The sequence below is a fragment of the Mesoplodon mirus genome (assembly GCF_964341445.2).
Source record: "Mesoplodon mirus genome assembly, chromosome: X".
NCBI lineage: Eukaryota > Metazoa > Chordata > Mammalia > Artiodactyla > Ziphiidae > Mesoplodon > Mesoplodon mirus.
The window spans coordinates 106781450-106805459 of record NC_138981.1 but is presented as its reverse complement, the minus strand read 5'-3'; the positions used below and the strand labels follow the sequence as shown (position 1 = coordinate 106805459).

At 41.6% G+C, this 24010-nt stretch overlaps 1 protein-coding gene across 3 annotated transcripts in view; it reads left to right on the top strand.

Moving 5' to 3' along the window:
• TENM1 (teneurin transmembrane protein 1) overlaps window positions 1–24010 on the top strand; it is a gene marked incomplete at both ends in the record, with an annotated part of 603322 nt that overhangs the window by 566130 nt on the left and 13182 nt on the right. For all 3 annotated transcript variants that reach the window (XM_082610702.1, XM_082610701.1, XM_082610700.1), the window contains 3 exons: window positions 755–927; window positions 2067–2302; window positions 21149–21445. In XM_082610702.1, coding sequence (XP_082466828.1) covers window positions 755–927; window positions 2067–2302; window positions 21149–21445 — 706 coding nt within the window. The remainder of the gene's footprint in view (window positions 1–754; window positions 928–2066; window positions 2303–21148; window positions 21446–24010) is intronic.

Sequence of the window (24010 nt, the reverse complement as noted above, 5' to 3'; positions counted from 1 at the left end):
TTTAAAAAGTCGACTCACAAGACTATATTTCTAGATATAGGTTATTGCCTATTATCCCGGGTAATTATTTCTTTTTGGTGTCTTACTCATATAGGCAAATTACAACACATTATGTACTATATTATAAAAAGATTAAAAAATTAAGTGACACTGAGATCAGAGGGCTCCAGAATGTTTTAATGAACATGTTTCCATTGTCTTCTGTGCTTGGTCATTTTGTTGGAAGAATGACTAATTCATTTCAAATTTGGCAACTTAAAGAGCAGCAAACATAATTTTCCTATCACAGTGCAAAATCAGTTTATTGGCCTTCTCAGGCTGGTGGGGGCGGGGCGGGGCGGGGCGGCGGATGGTCATGCCTCCTTTTTCTTTGTCAACAGCACCCTCTGCTGGTCCTTGTGACCCATCACATCTGATGGGATCGACCCAAATTGCAAACGGAGGGCTCCCTGCAACATTGCACACAGCAGGACATGATTCATAAATCAGTTTTCCACCCTAGTGATTCATTACCAGATATATTTTTTCTGTAAAACAGCACAGCTCAAGGAAGTCATCAAGAATTCAGAAGCAGCAAAAAATACCTTCGTTTGACTAATCATCTCTCTGACCTTTTTCTTCTTATTGAACAAGGTTAATAATACTTGTTATCACTCAAAGTTAAACTGTATTAGCTGCCAAGTGATTTTTATTTTGCAAAAGCCTGTTATCACTGCCAAGAGACTTCAACATTGGGATTGGTTACATTCCTCAGGTATGACCCCGAGGGGCATCTGACCAATGCAACGTTTCCCACTGGAGAGGTCAGCAGCTTCCACAGTGACCTGGAGAAGCTGACAAAAGTGGAGCTAGATACTTCCAACCGCGAAAACGTCCTCATGTCAACCAATTTGACAGCAACTAGTACCATATATATTTTAAAACAAGGTAAGAATATTTCCAACTTTGCCTGACTCTAACAGCATCTCTCTTACTTCTACCATCAAACCTCTGCACACCGTCAATGAGTAGAATTCACTTTTGGCTGAGAAGATGACTTCTTCTCCCGATATTCCAGCTATGGAGGCTGAAACCCAGACAAAGTCACACCTTTCACAAAGTTCCTATAGCAACATTGGACCACATCCCTGTGGGAGTTATGAGGTTAAATCCCTGCCAAATCTACTCTTCCATCAAGTCATTTCCCAACACTGTTTGTAAAGCTCTTTAAGCTCTGATTGGGTTATATTAAAGAAATGAAGTCTGTGTCCCATCTGAGATTAGGATTCTAGAGCAATGCTGACATGGGTGAATAAAAAGGATGAATGAGGATACACACCAAGCAGGAATATAAGGGAAATGAGAGAATTTAAAGCTCATTCTGTTCAAAGAGAGGAAAGTAAAGGAACGGAAGGAAAAAGAAGGAAGGGAGAGAGGAAAGGAAGAAAGGAGGGAAGGAAGGAGAGAGGGGGGAGAAAGAGAGGAGTAAACAGGAAGGAAGGGAGGAAGGGAGGTGGATTTGGAAAGAATGTCTTGGAAGCCGAGGGAAGTGGACGCAGAGGAGTTGTTTTCTCTCTGCCCAATCATTAAGGACTCCTCCTAGTGTTAGGCTGAGCCACTCTAAAAGGATCGGTGGCGACCTTTGTCAGCGTATCATTTTGTGGAGTCCAGCAACTGTGCTGGTGTCCCGAGGCAGTGATGACGCTGAGTTAAACTTCATACTCTGCTCATTCTAGCTCCCAGCATATCCAATGGAGGAGGCCAATCCACCGAGTCAGAAAGGGAGTTTGTGAGGGAATTCTTTAAAAATGAGAAAGTTTTTCAAAACAAAAACAGCCTGCAGTATTACACAGGAGTCTTTTATCCAAGAAACAAGACAGCCCAGCTGTGAACATAACGAGACCCAAGTGGACAAAGAGCGTGTCGGCCTGTCAGAGTGGTTGTCTAGCCCAGAGGGCAGTTACGTCCACGGCACCCCACCTGCTCATCCTTTCCTAAACTTAACCTCCTAAAGCTAAACTTGTCTCTCCTCTGCTTCTGTGCTTCCCTTTCTTCCCCGTCTTCCTCCTGTGCTCCTCTGTCTGCAGAAAATACCCAGAGTACCTATCGGGTGAGTCCAGACGGCTCCCTACGTGTCACTTTTGCCAGCGGGATGGAGATCAACCTCAGCTCAGAGCCCCACATCCTGTCCGGGGCGGTCAACCCCACCCTGGGCAAATGCAACATCTCACTGCCCGGAGAGCACAACGCCAACCTCATCGAGTGGCGGCAGCGGAAGGAACAGAACAAAGGCAACGTTTCAGCTTTTGAAAGAAGGCTGAGGGTAAGGCTCTATGATATACTAATTCAGGAGAGGGTGCTAATGGCTGATAATGGTTCAGTATCCTGAAATGAACATTCTAAAAGGAGCTTTCTTTCTTATTTATGTATTTATTTATTTTAACATCTTTATTGGAGTATAATTGCTTTACAATGGTGTGTTAGTTTCTGCTTTTTAACAAAGTGAATCAGCGATACTTATACATATATCCCCATATCTCCTTCCTCTTGTGTCTCTCTCCCTCCCACCCTCCGTATCCCACCCCTCCAGGCGGTCACAAAGCACCGAGTTGATCTCCCTGTGCTATGCGGCTGCTTCCCACTAGCTATCTGGTTTACGTTGGGTGGTGTATATATGTCCATGCCACTCTCTCCCTTTGTCCCAGCTTACCCTTCCCCCTCCTAATAGGAGCTTTCTTTGTCATTAGCCAGCTAAAGTGCTCTGACAGTAGCAATTTCAGGCCCCAAGAACATCTGGATCGAGAAATGTGTTTAGTCGGGAGGCCCTCCAGAATCCCTCACAAGGCCTAGAGATGGTCAGCAGGTCCACTGAGCTGTCCCAGACCCCTGCTTTGGGGTAGTTGACACTTCATTTGGAAAGGCCAGGCAGGCACACACAGAAGGATGTGAGACATCAGGCAACATCTGGACAAAAGCAAGATAAAGGGCGAAAACAGTGAATGATGTCATTGTCATGAATATACATATTAAGGGCCAAAGGGGTCAAGGACTAGTACTCAGATTGGGCTAATGGTGCTCAGAGACAGCTGCCCCGGGGAAATGAAAGATTTGGGGGTTTTCAAGTTCTTACCAAGCACCGTTCACCACAGTTAACCAGGGATCTCTCAATCACAATTGCCTTTCTGCAGCACACGAAGCCTACAGACACCACAGCGCTCTGTCTACCTGTCCCTTCTTGAACGTGAACCAATGTTAGGATGACGTGACCAACTTTCCAAGTATAGTAACATTCAATATCAGCCCCAGAGCAACTGCCAGCCTGAGGGAGATGATCACTCACTATTGAGGCCTGCTTTGAGCACCTGTGTCATGCCTGGGATACCTGGAACACTTGCATTTTCTTCACTCACAGTAAAATTTCACTCACAGTAAAAATGTGGTAACCTCTAGGCTGTCGCAATGCAATGCCAAACAACCACCCAATTCCAGTGACAAGCCGTCAAGTCAGTCCCATGGCTTGATACGGACAAAATGATGTACACTAGCGCTCACTTTCCAGTCAGTTCTGTTGGTAACACAAAGACACAGACTTCCATGCTTGTTGTTTGTAACAGCTACTAAGGTGGTCTACATGCACAAGTCAATTTGTATGTTTTGATTCCATTGGCCAGAATATTTACTAGGTATGCCACTGAATTGGGAGGTGAAACCAGTCCAAATAGTCAAACCTGTCTGTGTGACAGCGGTGAGGGTTTCTATCAGAGTTCTTCTAGAAATGAGAGCTCCTGGGTAGAACCCTCGATGGGGAAGTCTTACAACTGGCTTAAGGAACGCCTTTATTTTCTTCACCTGTGAAATGAAATGTCATACTAGAGAAAAGTCAGAATTATCTACATATGGCTCATCAACCTCAGGGACTCACCCCAGAACAATTATATCAAATAAATGATCTCTTAGTGCCTCCCCAGCTTATAGTCTGAATAAAAGATTATGAATCATATCATACACTATGTGACTTTAGGATTTTATATTCTTTAGGAGAACTCATTCTATACCGTGTGACTTTAGTATTTTCTACTTTCTACGATCACCCACCCTGTTTTCTCCCTTCCATATGCACGGATAATGGAGAGAGACTGTAAATTGTAATTTGCACCTCATATCCCAAATTGTTCTTAATACTGAGAAGCTAGTGGTCATAAAACATATGGGGGCTCTTTCGTGTTGAGTAGAGTGAAGTGTTATTTAGTTAGTACCATTTATAATTGACCCGTTTCTCATCCCGTGCTAGAGTTGAGCAGATTTGTGAAACGGCTTATAAGGGCAACAAATTCAGGGCCCTCTCCTCTATGACTTCTAGGGTCCTTCCTGAGGTTCTGGGACTGAAGAATGGCTAGGTGGTGTTACTGTACATGTTCCTAGAAATCTAACAACAATAATAATCCTTTACATATGTTTAGTGCCTTACAATCAATAAAATGCTTTCATAGTCAGGATTTTATTTGATCACCACAGCCATCAATTTTTTTTATAAATTTATTTATTTATTTATATTTATTTTTGGCTGCATTGGGTCTCCGTTGCTGCGTGCAGGCTTTCTCTAGTTGCAGCGAGTGGGGGCTACTCTTCGTTGCGGTGCGTGGGCTTCTCATTGCGGTGGCTTCTCTTGTTGCAGAGCATGGGCTTCAGTAGTTGTGGCACGCAGGCTCAGTAGTTGTGGCTCACGGGCTTTAGAGCACAGACTCAGTAGTTGTGCCTCACGGGCTTAGTTGCTCCGTGGCATGTGGGATCTTCCCGGACCAGGGCTCGAACCCGTGTTCCCTGCCTTGGCAGGCAGATTCTTAACCACTGTGCCACCAGGGAAATCCAACAACCATCAATTATTGTTATTCCCAATTTCCCAATAAGGAGACTAAGGCCCAGAGAGGTTAAGTGATTTGCCCAAAGTCAAACAGCTATTAAGGATCCGAGCCAGCACTAAAATGCAGGTCTTCGCCTAGCGCAGCACTCTTTCCACTACATCATGCTGTGCTGCCTTGTTCCTTAAAATAATTAATCTATAAATCATTGCCCCGCTCAGTGGAGCCACCTTGGCAGGGCCTGACTCCTCATTTCAGTGCTGACAAAAAGAGACAAATAATCGACTCTAATGTACTGGCAAGTGTGGGTGGTGCGGGACAACCGGCCTCCGGGCAGGCAAGAGGAAGGCTGTTTAACTGGGTAATCCTTACGTGCTCTCCCCATCCTTAGGCACTTTGGCTTATATTACTGCCTCAGTTTCCCCAGATTAGACATATCCAATTTAATGGAATGAATACACTCCCCAAAGGCAGGTGTGGATCCAGTTTTAACCAGGCAAATTCTTTTTCCTTACTGACTTTATTATTTCATAGATGGTGCCCCCTTCACTTATGGTAGCTTTCAAGAGGCAAGCTGATGACACGTGAGATGTAACTTTCTCTCTCTCTGGGCCAAATATGCGGTCGTGACCCATTTGTAAACATCCATGTAAAGATTAAGGCTCTCTGGTGCCCTCAAGTACCTGGAGACCTTGCACCGAATCTTCTATTTCTCCTGGAGGAGCTGCTGTTCCAGAGCTCTCCAGACAGAATTACAGGTTCAGATAATCACACAACATAGAAACCCCTGCTGTCCTGGGGGAAATAGGACTCCTCTCTGAAAAACCACACAGAGGTGTGCTTGTAATTTGCAAATGTGCTTGGGCAGCAGGTCATAAAACACTAATTTTTCGGGCACAGAATGACAGGTTCGTTTAAAGGCTCCCTTGGTAAGATGATGGACACCAAATGTTCCCCAAAGCTACCTATCACATCCACCCCAGACCTTCTAGGTGGAAAGAAAAAAAAATCAGAAAATGATAGACCTCTCTTGAAGATAAAGCAACAAGAGTTGCTTTTCTCCAACCATCAGTGATTTTCTTTTTTCATACACACTCGGGGTCCTCTTCAAGGTGAGGAAACAAACTGCTGGGAAACATGATATCCTGCTTAGCCTGAGCAGGCAAGGGATTTGTTACCTCTGGGCCATCCTTCACCAGCTCCATTAAGTGAAATAAATCACATTAACGTCCTGAAATTTCATTTATTTTAAAAAGCCGTTTCCCCCCAACCTGAGTTGTATTTGAATCATCTTCCTTGCAAAGTACTTTCCCATCCAGTCTATGTACCTTCTCATCTGCTGCATCAGGCTGTCTCCATAAATACATTTCCCTGGACAATAGAGAAATTAGACATGCACCAAAAGCACACTGGTTTAGGAACTACATCCAGATCGCACCTTGCTGTGTCCGTGGATAATAATGCTATTAAATGAGACTTATCCCAGCATTGGACCTCAGAGCTCTTTACAAGATTTCGCAGACTGAGATGTGAGGTTAGAGCAAAACTCCAGAACTGCAGCCTCCTTTATTTAAAGAAAAAACAAAACCCCAAGAAGCTTAGCACTTCAAACCAAAGTCATCAAATCAAGTAAGATGATTATGTGTTTACAAGCAAACTGAAGCCAAGACTAATCTAAAAACCCTCACGATTGATTGTTTTTCTCTCCATTCAAAGATAACTGAGAACAGGGTAGATTTGTTTTGAAATGCAACATGTGACTGTTCATACGCGAGCTGAGCTCTGAAAGGGGGAACAAGCCCAGGTGAAACACAAGGTCCCAGGCTGACAAATGATGGGGAATGTGGGAGACAGCCAAGAGGGTTCCAGCGTCTCCTTCCTTTCTCAGAAAATGTGTTTGCTTCACACTTTTAACTTCCTTCTCCCTAGGTTTGCTGGAGGGTTTCATTTTGTGAAAATTTAGATAAGGAGCCTGCTTGCAGATAGATTCATCTACTTTTAAAATATATCTGTGGGAGGATCGGTGCCGAGCGGCACTCACCAGCCCGAGAGGCTTGTCTGCTTGCCCGCCGGGGCGCGCAGCGCTGGAAGCTGAGGCTCGGGCTTCGGTCAGAGCGCAGGGAGAGGACTGGGGCTGGCGGCGAGAACTCAGCCTGAAGGGGGCTAATGTGCCACAGCTAGCCGGGAGGGAGTCCGGGAAAACTCTGGAGCTGCCGAAGAGGCAAAAGACTTTTTCTTCCCTCTTGGTTTCCTGGTGCGCGAGGAGAGGGGATTAAGAACGCTGCTTAAAGGGGCTCCACGGACGGGCGCGAGTCGCGACTGAAAGCGCGGAGCCCAGTGACAGGCGTGGGACGCTGGGGCTGCTGCTGCCGCCGCCAAGAAGCCTGTGTGCGAGCGCAGGTCACTGCCCACACCGCCCTTCCGGGAGCCTGTGCAGCCCGCCACTGCCGGGGTCCCGGGATCCAGGGGCGGCTTCCCTGGGAGAACGCACGGCGCGCCTCGGGCTGGTGCAACGTCACGCCGACCTCTGCCGCTGCAGGCTCACCCCGCACTCCGTGCCCCTCCCTCCCTCCCGGCCTGAGTGAGCCAGAGTCCCCGAAGCGGCTGCTCCTTTAACCCTGTCCTATCTGAGCGAAGAACAGACGCCCTCCAGCGACCTACACGCAGAGGCGGGGCCAAATCCAAAGCTGAGACCCAGGAGCTGTGAGAACAAAGAAGAGAAAGGGAAACCTCTCCCAGCAGCCTCAGAAGCAGCGGATTAAAGCTCCACAATCAACTTGATGTACCCTGCATCTGTGGAATACATGAATAGACAACACATCATCCCAAATTGAGGAGCCCGGAGTCAGTGCTGTGCCTCTGAGGTGGGAGAGCCAACTTCAGGACACTGGTCCACAAGAGACCTCCCAGCTCCACATAATATCAAACGGCGAAAATCTTCCAGAGATCTCCATCTCAACACCAGCACCCAGCTTCACTCAACGACCAGCAGGCTACAGTGCTGGACACCCTGAGCCAAACAACTAGCAAGACAGGAACACAACGCCACCCATTAGCAGAGAGGTGGCCTAAAATCATAAAAAGTCCACAGACACCCCAAAACACACCACCAGACGTGGACCTGCCCACCAGAAAGACAAGATCCAGCCTCATCCACCAGAACACAGGCACTAGTCCCCTCCACCAGGAAGCCTACACAACCCACTAAACCAACCTTAGCCACTGGGGACAGACACCAAAAACAACAGGAACTACGAACCTGCAGCCTGCAAAAAGGAGACCCCAAACACAGTAACATAAGCAAAATGAGAAGACAGAAAAACACACAGCAGGAGAAAGAGCAAGATAAAAACCCACCAGACCTAACAAATGAAGAGGTAATAGGCAGTCTACCTGAAAAAGAATTCAGAATAATGATGGTAAAGATGATCCAAGATTCTATTTCCCAGATCCAAAATCTTGGAAATAGAATAGACAAAATGCAAGAAACAGTTAACAAGGACCTAGAAGAACTAAAGATGAATCAAGCATCGATTAAAAACACAATACATGAAATAAAAAATACTCTAGATGGGATCAATAGCAGAATAACTGAGGCAGAAGAACGGATAAGTGAGGTGGAAGATAAAATAGTGGAAATAACTGCTGCAGAGCAAAATAAAGAAAAAAGAATGAAAAGAACAGAGGACAGTCTCAGAGACCTCTGGGACAACATTAAACGCACCAACATTCGAATTATAGGGGTTCCAGAAGAAGAAGAGAAAAAGAAAGGGACTGAGAAAATATTTGAAGAGATTATAGTTGAAAACTTCCCTAATATGGGAAAGGAAATAGTTAATCAAGTCCAGGAGGCACAGAGAGTCCCATACAGAATAAATCCAAGGAGAAATACGCCAAGACACATATTAATCAAACTGTCAAAAATTAAACACAAAGAAATCATATTAAAAGCAGCAAGGCAAAAACAACAAATAACACACAAGGGAATCCCCATCAGGATAACAGCTGATCTCTCAGCAGAAACTCTACAAGCCAGAAGGGAGTGGCAGGACATACTTAAAGTGATGAAGGAGAAAAACCTGCAACCAAGATTACTCTACCCAGCAAGGATCTCATTCAGATTTGATGGAGAAATTAAAACGTTTACAGACAAGCAAAAGCTGAGAGAGTTCAGCACCACCAAACCAGCTTTACAACAAATGCTAAAGGAACTTCTCTAGGCAAGAAACACAACAGAAGGAAAAGACCTACAATAATGAACCCAAAACAATTAAGAAAATGGGAATAGGAACATACATATCGATAATTACCTTAAATGTAAATGGACTAAATGCTCCCACCAAAAGACACAGAGTGGCTGAATGGATACAAAAACAAGACCCATCTATATGCTGTCTACAAGAGACCCACTTCAGACCTAGAGACACATACAGACTGAAAGTAAGGGGATGGAAAAAGATATTCCATGCAAATGGAAACCAAAAGAAAGCTGGAGTAGCAATTCTCATATCAGACAAAATAGACTTTAAAATAAGGACTACTAGAAGAGACAAAGAAGGACACTACATAATGATCAAGGGATCGATCCAAGAAGAAGATATAACAATTGTAAATATTTATGCACCAAACATAGGAGCACCTCAATACATAAGACAAATACTAACAGCCATAAAAGGAGAAATCGACAGTAACACAATCATAGTAGGGGACTTTAACACCCCACTTTCACCAATGGACAGATCATCCAAAATGAAAATAAATAAGGAAACACAAGCTTTAAATGATACATTAAACAAGATGGACTTAATTGATATTTATAGGACATTCCATCCAAAAACAACAGAATACACATTTTTCTCAAGTGCTCATGGAACATTCTCCAGGATAGATCATATCTTGGGTCACAAATCAAGCCTTGGTAAATTTAAGAAAATTGAAATTGTATCAAGTATCTTTTCCGACCACAATGCTATGAGACTAGATATCAATTACAGGAAAAGAGCTGTAAAAAATACAAACACATGGAGGCTAAACAATACACTACTTAATAACGAAGTGATCACTGAAGAAATCAAAGAGGAAATTAAAAAATACCTAGAAACAAATGACAATGGAGACACGACGACCCAAAACCTATGGGATGCAGCAAAAGCAGTTCTAAGAGGGAAGTTTATAGCAATACAATCCCACCTTAAGAAACAGGAAACATCTCGAATGAACAACCTAACCTTGCACCTAAAGCAATTAGAGAAAGAAGAACAAAAACATCCCAAAGTTAGCAGAAGGAAAGAAATCATAAAAATCAGATCAGAAATAAATGAAAAAGAAATGAAGGAAACGATAGCAAAGATCAATAAAACTAAAAGCTGGTTCTTTGAGAAGATAAACAAAATTGATAAACCATTAGCCAGACTCATCAAGAAAAAAAGGGAGAAGACTCAAATCAATAGAATTAGAAATGAAAAAGGAGAAGTAACAACTGACACTACAGAAATACAAAAGATCATGAGAGATTACTATAAGCAACTCTATGCCAATAAAATGGACAACCTGGAAGAAATGGACAAGTTCTTGGAAATGCACAACCTGCCAAGACTGAATCAGGAAGAAATAGAAAATATGAACAGACCAATCACAAGCACTGAAATTGAAACTGTGATAAAAAATCTTCCAACAAACAAAAGCCCAGGACCAGATGGCTTCACAGGCGAATTCTATCAAGCATTTAGAGAAGAGCTAACACCTATCCTTCTCAAACTCTTCCAAAATATAGCAGAGGGAGGAACACTCCCAAACTCATTCTACGAGGCCACCATCACCTTGATACCAAAACCAGGCAAGGATGTCACAAAGAAAGAAAACTACAGGCCAATATCACTGATGAACATAGATGCAAAAATCCTCAACAAAATACTAACAAACAGAATCCAACAGCACATTAAAAGGATCATACACCATGATCAAGTGGGGTTTATTCCAGGAATGCAAGGATTCTTCAATATACGCAAATCAATCAACGTGATACACCATATTAACAAATTGAAGGAGAGAAACCATATGATCATCTCAATAGATGCAGAGAAAGCTTTCGACAAAATTCAACACCCATTTATGATAAAAACCCTGCAGAAAGTAGGCATAGAGGGAACTTTCCTCAACATAATAAAGGCCATATATGACAAACCCACAGCCAGCATCGTCCTCAATGGTGAAAAACTGAAACCATTTCCACTAAGATCAGGAACTAGACAAGGTTGCCCACTTTCACCACTCTTATTCAACCTAGTTTTGGAAGTTTTAGCCACAGCAATCAGAGAAGAAAAGGAAATAAAAGGAATCCAAATTGGAAAAGAAGAAGTAAAGCTGTCACTGTTTGCAGATGACATGATACTATACATAGAGAATCCAAAAGATGCTACCAGAAAACTACTAGAGTTAATCAATGAATTTGGTAAAGTTGCAGGATACAAAATTAATGCACAGAAATCTCTGGCATTCCTATATACTGATGATGAAAAATCTGAAAGTGAAATCAAGGAAACACTCCCATTTACCATTGCAACAAAAAGAATAAAATATCTAGGAATAAACCTACCTAAGGAGACAAAAGACCTGTATGCAGAAAATTATAAGACACTGATGAAAGAAATTAAAGATGATACAAATAGATGGAGAGATGTACCATGTTCTTGGATTGGAAGAATCAACATTGTGAAAATGACTCTACTACCCAAAGCAATCTACAGGTTCAATGCAATCCCTATCAAACTACCACTGGCATTTTTCACAGAACTAGAACAAAAAATTTCACAATTTGTATGGAAACACAAAAGACCCCGAATAGCCAAAGCAATCTTGAGAACGAAAAATGGAGCTGAAGGAATCAGGCTCCCTGACTTCAGACTATACTACAAAGCTACAGTAATCAAGACAGTATGGTACTGGCACAAAAACAGAAAGATAGATCAATGGAACAGGATAGAAAGCCCAGAGTTAAACCCACGGACATATGGTCACCTTATCTTTGATAAAGGAGGCAGGAATGTACAGTGGAGAAAGGACAGTCTCTTCAATAAGTGGTGCTGGGAAAACTGGATAGGGACATGTAAAAGTATGAGATTAGATCACTCCCTAACACCATACACAAAAATAAGCTCAAAATGGATTAAAGACCTAAATGTAAGGCCAGACACTATCAAACTCTTAGAGGAAAACATAGGCAGAACACTCTATGACATAAATCACAGCAAGATCCTTTTTGACCCACCTCCTAGAGAAATGGAAATAAAGACAAAAATAAACACATGGGACCTAATGAAACTTAAAAGCTTTTGCACAGCAAAGGAAACCATAAACAAGACCAAAAGACAACCCTCAGAATGGGAGAAAATATTTGCAAATGAAGCAACTGACAAAGGATTAATCTCCAAAATTTATAAGCAGCTCATGCAGCTCAATAACAAAAAAACAAAGAACCCAATCCAAAAATGGGCAGAAGACCTAAATAGACATTTCTCCACAGAAGATATACAGACTGCCAACAAACACATGAAAGGATGCTCAACATCTTTACTCATTAGAGAAATGCAAATCAAAACTACAATGAGATATCATCTCACACCAGTCAGAATGGCCATCATCAAAAAATCTAGAAACAATAAATGCTGGAGAGGGTGTGGAAAAAAGGGAACACTCTTGCACTGCTGGTGGGAATGTGAATTGGTACAGCCGCTATGGAGAACGGTATGGAGGTTCCTTAAAAAACTACAAATAGAACTACCATATGACCCAGCAATCCCACTACTGGGCATATACCCTGAGAAAACCATAATTCAAAAAGAGACATGTACCAAAATGTTCATAGCAGCCCTATTTACAATAGCCCGGAGATGGAAACAACCTAAGTGTCCATCATCGGATGAATGGATAAAGAAGATGTGGCACATATATACAATGGAATATTACTCAGCCATAAAAAGAAATGAAATTGAGCTATTTGTAATGAGGTGGATAGACCTAGAGTCTGTCATACAGAGTGAAGTAAGTCAGAAAGAGAAAGACAAATACTGTATGCTAACACATATATATGGAATTTAAGAAAAAAAAAATGTCATGAAGAACCTAGGGGTAAGACAGGAATAAAGACACAGACCTACTAGAGAATGGACTTGAGGATATGGGGAGGGGGAAGGGTAAGCTGTGACAAAGTGAAAGAGCGGCATGGACATATATACACTACCAAACGTAAGGTAGATAGCTAGTGGGAAGCAGCCGCATAGCACAGGGAGATCAGCTTGGTGCCTTGTGACCGCCTGGAGGGGTGGGATATGGAGGGTGGGAGGGAGACGCAAATGGGAGGGGATATGGAAACATATGTATATGTATAACTGATTAAATTTGTTATAAAGCAAAAAAATAAAAAAAAAATTAAAATAAATAAATAAATAAATAAATAGCTAAAATCAAAAAAAATAAAAAAATAAAAAAATAAAATAAAATATATCTGTGGCTGTCAGTCCCAAGTAACAGTGCATTTACCCCTAAGGAGTCACCTGGAGACAGGAGATTTAAGGAATCAAGGCCACTGGGCAGTGTTGGTTTTTGGGGATTCTTGCGGCCTTCAAATCACAGAAATTTACTGTGATTTGTAAATTTAACAAATTACTATATTTGTTAATCTTGGGTGAACTCCACAAAGATAGCTAGACAGAAAGTATTATTTCACACACTATTTCACTTGTATATAAGCATTAATGATTTGGTATTAAAATTTTTAAATGCCTGTTGTACGGTTACCCAGATGAATTTGCCAACGGGAAAGTAATTAAACAAGAGCAAATTATTTTAGTGCACAAAGTGTCCAAGTTAAATGGTATGGCAGAAATCAAGTGAGAGGAATGCGTAAGGTTTTGAAGAAGAACTGGTACGCCCATAACTTTACACCACTTTTCCCATCTATAAAATGAGGGATATGAGCTATACAATCTCTATGATTATGACTAGTAGTATTATTACCATTAATCATAATCATAGCAACTAACATTCATTGAAATCTTATCTGTGTATGGCCATATATTAACTCATTTATTACTCATAACACCTTATCAGGTGTGTTTTTTTGTTTGTTTGTTTTGCGGTACGCGGGCCTCTCACTGTTGTGGCCTCTCCCATTGTGGAGCACAGGCTCCGGACACGCAGGCTCAGCGGCCATGGCCCACGGGCCCAGCCGCTCCGCGGCATGTGGGATCTTCCTGGACCGGGGCACGAACCCGTGTCCCCTGCATCGGCAGGCGGACTCTCAACCACTTTGCCACCAGGGAAGCCCTCAGGTGTGTTTTCTTATTAACATTCTCACTTTACAGATAAAGAAACCAAGGCATACAGAGGGCACACAGCTAGTAAATGATGACACAGGATTTGAACCCAGGCAGTCCAGGTCAATAGCCCATGTCGTAAGATTCCTTCTGGCACTAAGATTCTGTGGGCTCGCAAGGTAAAGAGAGTGCCTTGGGAGGAAAAAAGAAAAACAGGTATAAAGAAATTCCCGGTGGAGCAGTGGAGGCTGATGTTAACACTGCATACATGCCCTGTTCATTTGTAGGCAACTCTGTGAAACAGAAGCAAGCCTAAGTCGGTTTTGATTGTCAGCGTAGCAATATCAGTAAAACATAAAATCTGTAGAATTGTATTGCTCGATTTCTAAAAATCACGTACTAATTACCTTGAAACCAGTGAGCATAGAGTAGCGGGCACCAATGTAAAAGCAGCTGTGATTCTGTCCATTCTCACAGCTTCATGGAAATTAAGTGCAGTGCATCTCCCAAACTGTAACGTGGTTATTTGGCCCATCTCACTTATTCACCTTTCAACTTCTTCAGCAAAAATCAAACAGGTACCTCAGTTGCCTTGTGAGTTGAAATGCTAGACAGCATCCTTGAAAATTCAGCCTTCTCCTCCTTTATTCTGAAGAAAATCAACTGCCGTGATTGGAGCTTAGAGTTTAGCACATTGTGTGTGTGTGTGTGTGTGTGTGTGTGTGTGTATTGGGTTGAACCATAGGAAACTGCCCTTTTGGTAGGCCCAAAACAATCAAATATCAGCAGCTGCCTATGGATATTTATATATCTTTATATTTATATATCTTATATATCTATATATCAACCTAATATGTCTTTATATATTATCAACCTAATATATCTTTATCCTACTAATTGAATGAATCTCAAATTGCAAGGGGTTGAAAGGACTTTCTCTTAAGCAATTAAAACTCAAACTCCTAGGAAAGAGCAAGGAAAGGATGTGAGGGGAGGCAGAGGACACTTTTCTTTGGAGCTTCTGCCTGTACCCACCCTTCACAGGCACTTTGATTTCTGCTGGCAACACAACCCATGGCTCCCCAGTGCATGCTCTTTCCTCTTTCCTTTCTGGTCGAAGTGTGAACAAAAAAGCAAGCCCTTCTCTTTACTTCTCTTCAGCAAAGCTAAAAAAAAAAGCCTAAAGAAAACCAAAGAATAAATTAAAGCATAAATACTTTCCCTATTAAAAAAATTACCAAGTCCAACTTTCTTACCCCAACATACAACTCATCAGTTGCCAAACTCAAGTGTCTTGCTCAATGTCCAAAGAGACTCTTTTTAACTTGGGGCTATTCTCAAATGTCAACCTTTTCTTTGCCCCTCTCTTTTCCAGGGCAAAGATTGGTATAGATTGTTTGGAGGAAGAGCCAAAATAAGGATTGATGACCCACACTTAGGTCAAGGGCTATTATTGTCTTTCAGGCAAACAAGAGTTTGTATGAACGTGTTGCTTTCCCACCCTTGCTCATGACCCCAGCAGTCAGAGGTGGTCAGCCTAGCATTCTTTCTCTCAGCCTTCTCACATGTGGGTTCCATAGGAGACTCACAGGGTGGGGGGCTGTGGCATCTTCAATTCCTTCACCCCCTTTCAGCTCTTAGCCAAATTTTACATTATCTTCCAAACCTGACTTTAAAACTAGTGTTTCAGGGCTTCCCTGGTGGTGCAGTGGTTGAGAGTCCGCCTGCCAATGCAGGGACACGGGTTCGTGCCCCGGTCCGGGAGGATCCCACATGCTGTGGACCGGCTGGGCCCATGGGCCATGGGCGCTGGGCCTGCGCATCCGGACCCTGTGCTCCACAACGGGAGAAGCCACGACGGTGAGAGGCCCGCGTACCGCAAAAACAACAACAACAAAAAAAACAAAAAAAAAACCCTAGCGTTTCAGCAACATCTGAATATCCGAGTGCATTATCCAGAAACAGAAGCATGGTTGCAGAAGTCTTGACAGGCAGGGAAAGAACATTAGCCAGAGTTTTCTTCTGCTCGCTTTGTAGTGGATTTTTTTTTAAATTTTATTTGTTTATTTATTTATTTATTTTTGGCTGCATTGGGTCTTCGTTGCTGTGCACAGGCTTTCTCTAGTTGCAGCAAGAGGGGCTGCTCTTCATTGTGGTGCATTGGCTTCTCATTGCGGTGGCTTCTCTTTCTGCGGGGCACGGGCTGTAGGCCCGCGGGATTCAGTAGTTGTGGCTCGCAGGCTCTAGAGCGCAGGCTCAGTAGTTGTGGTGCACGGGCTTAGTTGCTCCGTGGCATATGGGATCTTCCCAGACCAGGGCTCGAACCCGTGTCCCCTGCATTGGCAGGCAGATTCTTAACCACTGTGCCATCAGGGAAGTGCCTGTAGTGGATTTTTAACAGTGGTCCCTGCTTGTGTAGCTGTAATGACTTTATTAAGAAATGTGTTCTTGAGTAGTAAACTTAATCTATCAGACAAATAAAACCACAAATTTAGTTGAACTGGAAATCACTTGTTACTTTGGCTCTTTAACTATCATTATAACATAAATTGTAACAGTTTCAACCGTCTCTGGGAGTACATGGATATTTTACAGCTATTGTAAATGAGCAGTATTACAGTTAGAGATATGTGGCTATAAAACCACAGGAAAGGTAGTAGAAGAAAGAACACCTGGTTTCGTATAGGTTTCCAAGCCCTGTGTATCAAAAGACAGGAAATACGCGCTTCTCTATCACCTTTTAGGTGATAACAGCAGTTTACTGTGTATTTATGCACCACGGCACTGCACACATTGGCTACAGATGGTTAAAGAGTCATGTTTCCCAATCTGTGTCTCTATTCCCTGAATGAAACCTACCCCTGCAACTGACAAGACTTCCTCCCAAATAATTGGAGTATCTAATCACGAGTCTTCTGGAATTCATGGCATGGAACATTTCCTGTCCTTTTTTTTTTTTTTTTTTTTCTTGCAGAAGCTCAAAATTAATGGCAAATATCATTAGCCCCAGCTGGCTGATGAAGAAACTGAAACCAAAAGACGTTGAAAATAGCAGACAATTCATAGAAGACGTACATGTGGCAAATAGACGTTTAAAAGGGTTCAACCTCATTAGTAACCAAATAAATGCAAATTTAAACCACAGTAACATACTATTTTCCCACTCTCATGTTGGGAAAAGCTTACTAACAATGACAATACTCAGTGGTGGTAAGGATGGAATGAGATGAACTCTTCCACTGCTAGTTAATAAGAGCATAAATTTGTAAACCTTTGTGCACCATGAAGTAATATCTCGAGTTGCATCAGGAGTCTTTAACATGTTATCATTTGACCCCGTAATTTCCCTTATAGGGTTTTGTATTAAGGAAATATTTATTTACAAAAATGTTCAACAAAACATGAAAGATAGAAAAATGGAAAACAAAAACTCTACTTTCCAACAATAGGAGAAAGGAAAAATAAATGTTTATCATGTAGAAGATATTATGTAACACTAAAATCCACATTTTAAGAATATTTAATAACATGAAGAATGCTCAAGACAAAATATTAGCTGAAAAAGTAGGACACAAAACTTTAAGTACAATTCTAATTGTATTCTTTAACTGTATGGGCATAGATTATGCAAAAAAAAAGTGGGCATGAAATGCTGCAAAGTACTAACAATGATTCACATTGAAGGATGGGATTACAGGTGATTATTTTCTTTGTATATTTCTATATTTTCCAATTTTTCTCCAATGAAAAAATATCACTTTTATAATGGGGTAGAAGTTAAGGAGGTTATTTTAAAAAGCAAAGTGCACAAAATTACTGAGCAAAGGAAAACCAGAGTCTGAAATGAGAATGCTGGCTTTGCAGTCATGCAGGCCACTAAGATAAAAACTCTGGATCTCATTTAGATGTGGAATCAAAAAAAAAAAAAAAAAAAGAGGTCATAGATACAGAGAACAGATTGGTGGTTGCCAGAGGCAGGTAGTGAAGGGTGGGTGAGATGGATGAAGGGGGTGAAAAGGTGCAAAGCTCCAGTTAAAAGATTAATAAGTCCTGGGGATGTAATGTACAGCATGGTGACTATAGCTAATAATACTGTTTTGTATATTTGACAGTTGCTAAGAGAATAGATCTTAAAAGTTTTCATCACAAGAAAAAAAATTGTAACTACATATGGTGATGGATGTTAACTAGATTTTTGTGGTAATTATTTCACAATATATACAAATATTGAACCTGAAACTAATATAATGTTATATGTCAGTTATATCTCAATTTTTTAAATAGCAAAAAATAATTTTAACAAAAAAATTTTAAAATCGTCTTTCTGAGCCAGGATTTTGAAATTGGACTCAAGACCCCTAAAGGTTTCATGTTTGAGTTTCAGATCCCACTTGAGATTTTGTTTAAAATGTTTATTTATGTACTTATGTGCATTTTTCTGGGGACACAGTATATAGCTTTCAGATATTTAAAGGAATCCTTGACCACAAAAATTATAAATGAACATGAAGTTTAGTTGAATAGCTAGTGAATCCATTTAGTCCGACTATTATTAATGTAGTCAAATCCTAATGTTGGTTTTTTTCCCCTACCTCATTAAACAGATATTTAATATTCTGTTCAGGATTGTGTTGACAATTCCTACAGATAGAAATCTAATACACCAAGCTACAGTCCTTGGAATCTGACACATGGGCCCATTCAGAAGCCTAACTAAAATGCAAAAAGTAATGATATCTAAAAACAACAATTACTAATATTATTTTTACACATCACCAGGTACCTGTATATGTAATCTCATTTAATTCTTAACACAGGTGTGTGGTGTAGAGTGGTAAATATCACTCCCTTTTCACAGATAAGAAAACTAAGGCCCGAATACAAGAGATGGCTGGTGCATAGACAAGCAGCTAATTCAGTCTCCTGACTCCCGAGAACCACAGTTGTTTATACTTCTCAAAGTTTCCCCTTTTTTATTTGAAGGGGAGAAGAATTTGCCACCCCAAAACATACCTCTTTGGTATAAAGATTATTTTAGGCTGATGGAGAAAGCAATGACTTAAATCTGCATAACAACCTTGTTTACTGTGCTTTGCCTGGTCACCTCCCATAACTGGCTCCCTCCTCCCAACATCTTTTGTCTTTAGTTGGAGATAGTATATAAGGTGGTGGCTTGGGCCCTTTTAGAGAATTACTGAGTTCCCCTGGGTCTCTCCCATGTGTACAGGAGGTATACATGTTATTAAACTTGTTTGTTTTTCTCCTGTTTTTATTACAGGGTGAGGATGGCAGTGGGGGGGGGGGTCTCAGCCAAGAACTTAGAAGGTTCCTTCCAGATATGCTTGGACCCCCTTCACCCAAAAGAAAAGTCTTTTCCTTGAAAGTTGGGTGAAGACTACACGGCTACTGTATCATTTTTGCAACTTCTTTTTTTTTTATCAATTTTTTTTTTTTTTTTTTTTTTTGCTGTACGCGGGCCTCTCACTGTTGTGGCCTCTCCCGTTGCGGAGCACAGGCTCCGGACGCACAGGCTCAGTGGCCATGGCTCATGGGCCCAGCCACTCCACAGCATGTGGGATCTTCCCGGACCGGGGCACGAACCCGTGTTCCCTGCATCGGCAGGCGGACTCTCAACCACTGCACCACCAGGGAAGCCCATTCTTTTTTTTTTAATAGCTCCAACAATTTACATATTTTATTTTATTGGCCGCACTGTGAGGCTTGTGGGATTTTAGTTCCCTGACCAGGGATCGAACCTGGGCCCTGGGCCATGAGAGCTTGGAGTCCTAACCACTGGACCGCCAGGGAATTCCCCACTTTTGCAACTTCTTGTGAGTCAGACTAGTTCCACATAAAAAGTTATAATAAAACAAAACAAACGACTCACTGAAATGAAAACTGAGCTAAACTAAAATAAATAAAACAAATTTTTAAAGCCCTCCCCTTGGCCTCCCTCCCACCTACTTCAAAACCCCTGTCTTCCAGAGCCTTCTTCAGCTCTGTGTTGCCATCAGCTTGCTGTAGCAGTTACTGGTGGGAGTGCCAAACATTGGCATTACTAGCTGAAGAGTAGAACAGATCGTGTCAGTTGTCCAGTTGCTTTGAAAACCCAGTAAAAGCGGCCTTTTTGCCAATTTAAAAACTTTTTAACTAAACCATTTAGTTATTTGGTTATCTTGTGTAGACCATGCTGAATTTCCTCAGAGTCAGGATTTCTCTAGGACAACTTCGGGGCCGTGAAGTACACAGAGGGGATGCTGGCATGCAGTCAAGGAAGCCTAAGACCAGAACCAAGCCGAGCTAATTGTTTCTAAACTTGGTACCCAGATTGAACTCTATGCTCTAATCTCACTGAGTGGTGCCACCCTCGCAAATACTGGGGGGACCTACCAACACCTGCCACATTTACCTTCTGGCCTCCATGAAAACATTGCTGAGTGGGCTTCCATCTCCAGGAGACAATCTGAGTTGCTCTGTGTTCCCCCGTGATAAATGTGAAGTAATAAAGCTCTATGCCCAGAGGAACAGGAAGCCAAAGAAGGGAATCTCTGTATAAATTAGAGGGGGCTCTCTATATTCGTTTTTTCTGATTTCTAATTATGTAAATAACTCACCATTCTGTGTTTTAGCCACTTCATTGGTAAAAGGGGGAGGAAATCCCGTTCCTTGGTAGGCATCTGACTCACATAAAATAAGATTACATAATCACTGAAAATTGTATCAGCACGCTTGAGGCTTGAGTTGGGAAAAAGCAATCAATAACCGTACGTTGAGGAGCTAGCACATACCGGTAGTTAAGACATAGCCCCAACCTTCCAAGATTGTACAGTCTGCTGGGAGAATAAAGACAAGTCTCATCGAGGAGAAGCCAGGCGGATTCAAAGGCAAGAGAGACCCCATTGCTGGAGAAACAGAAAAAGCTTTTCGATTGTGAATGCACTTGATGAGGGGAACTAAGGCAGTGCTTCAAATGCATTTCCTATCTCTTTTTTGTAGGCCCATAACAGAAACCTGCTCTCCATAGATTTTGATCATATGACTCGCACAGGAAAGATCTATGACGACCATCGGAAATTCACCCTTCGAATTCTTTATGACCAGACTGGACGACCTGTTCTGTGGTCTCCCGTAAGCAGATATAATGACGTGAATATCACATATTCACCTTCAGGATTGGTGACGTTTATTCAACGAGGGACATGGAATGAAAAAATGGAATATGACCAGAGTGGAAAAATAATTTCAAGAACTTGGGCTGATGGGAAAATTTGGAGCTACACCTACTTAGAAAAGGTAAGCATGTAGGGGAAATAAACTAGTTCTGAGTTCCCGAATGAGAATATTGAAAGCGGCACTGACTACCCGCCTTGCTGAGGACCTGCAGGAGAAAAGTCTGTGTTCTGGCTGTTCTGCTCTATAGAAGTAACAACAACAAATTATACCTGTAAGGATAAGCTGTTTTTCAGCTGAAAACTTTCCCCAAAACCCCACGCTCTGCCAGGTACTCTTTCAAACTGAAGTCAGGATAATGGCTTCGATTTCTCCTCATTTGAGCATATTTGTTCATGCTCCTGAAAATGTATCTTTATTATTATGAAAGCTCACACTGAAGTGAAATAGGTAGAAAATTATAAAATTGCGTGTTAATGTATCGCAGCTCTGGAAAAGAGCCTCTTACACAGAGGATAAGGACTTCTACTTTTGTTAGGATAGTCAGTAAAGGTTTAGCGGTATACATTTGAGGACTAATTTTCCCAAGTAATCGGTCTGAGGAAATGGTAGCAGTGGGACCTCGTTGGTAATAGTCCTTTGTACGTAATGACTCTCCAGTAGCATCTGTAATAGGAGCTCGTGGCCTCTGTCTGCTCGGAATGGGCAAGGATTTTAATCCCATCACTGGATCCATTTGTCAAACATCAGCCCCCCACAGCAAAATGATTTCTAGCCGGATCAGTATCAGAAGACAATAAGAGAAATTGATCTCTATGTGCCATCTCAATTTCTGATGTCCTAAGATACTGTCTCTTCTTTCCCAAATCTATCCATTCAACTTATCAGTCCTGAATTAATTTCTGGGAAAATTGGAAGATGCCTTCCCTTGAGGATTCAAGGGTGGTCGGTGCAAAGTCACCCCTAGAAGTTCTTAGAAAAGTCATGGGCATTCATAGCTCACATCGCAAAATTTCACTATTTGCACCAAATGATGCTAAGCCTTTCTGATATACCCCTGAAAGTTAAAAAAAAAAAAAAAGTGTGCCAGCGGTTGTATGTTATTATAAAACTATTGTATTATTTCCCAGAGTCAGTTGCTGGGGAATTTGCCAAGTTGGGAATGCCTAGGAGATAAAGCAGAGCTCCACTTGGGAGCCAGGGTAAAGGAGGGAGTTCTCTGCCTTATCCACCTCCTGTCCTTTTCTGCTGAAGAAATCGATGAAATCTCTAATCTGTACTCTACACTGGGAACATCTGAATTTTACAGAGTAGATCTTTTATCTTTTGAATTTTAGTAACAAGGATGACTGGCAAAATCGTATGACTACTGTCCACAAAGTGCTAAACTTGTTACAAAATTAACTGAATTCAAATATTTGGTGTACGTTCACAGAGGCAAGGCATGTAATGATGACCATCGTATGAAAAAAAGATGCCACTGATTCTAGCAGAATGTAGGCTTATTAGTTTTTCCAGGAATGAGGATAGGTTTGCGCTGATCCTCCCACAGGTCTACGTGTGACTAGTGAAGGAGCTGGCACGCCTTATGAGTATGTACAGTTTTAAGGAAATTCCCTGGTGGTCCAGTGGTTAGGACTCAGCACTTTCACTGCCAGGGCCCGGTTCAATCCCTGGTCGGGGGAACTAAGGTCCCCCAAGCCGTGGGGGACAGCCCAAAAAAAAAAAAAGTATGTACGATTTTGAACTCAGAGCCCCAGCCTCATTAGCTTCACAGTCTGGCCACTGAGCTAACTGCCTGTAGACAGTTGCTTCTATGTCTTGTAGAACTTTCCCTTTAGGCTGTGTCCATACGATGACAAAAGAGCCTGTTGAAACTTAAATTTCAGCCCTGCATATAGTTATTTAGCCTCTTCTCTGACACCAATGAAGCAATTTTATTGTTCCCCTTTTCTGGATTAACTGATGATTTCATCACAGTTATTTCAGCAAAGAATGATGTGAAGCAAACTTCGCATACATCTGTTTTGCTACAGAAACTTACTTGGCAATAATTCTTTAAAAACAAAACACAACAAAGAGAGCTCCCTGAGACTGTCAGTGTCTTCAGTAGACAGAAATAAGACCTTATTGTCACAAAACAATGTATGGAAAAAAGCCCTAGTGACTTCCAAAGACTAGTTAACTGACCAGTGAGACAGCCAAATCGCTTGTGCCTTTTAGTTGACATTTCTCCCTTTCTTGATTTCACATTTAATTTGTTCTCTAATTACAAGATAGCCCTGACTTAAGCAATGCTATTATGCAAAGCTCAGAACCTACAAAACACATAATTATGGAATGGTTCTTTAATTTCCAAAAATCATCTATCACGAGATTGATTTTATTAACATTATTATTACCAGTGATAATAATTAATTCACTGAATAGAAGCAGCGATTAAATGAAATAACAATATAAAGCACCCAGCACATCTAGTCATTCAATAAAAGTTAATTCCTTTCCATTTAAATCGTGCATTCTAGTATTTATTCTAGTATTTATATAAGTCGAAGAACTTAAAGGCTGGCAGTCACTGCTACTTGAAGGTAAATTAAAACAGGAAAGAACGAAAGGAAGGAAAAAAGGAAGGAAATTAAAGCAACTTTGAAATTGTGATTCTAGAAAGAAAAGGTAAAGAATATTCAA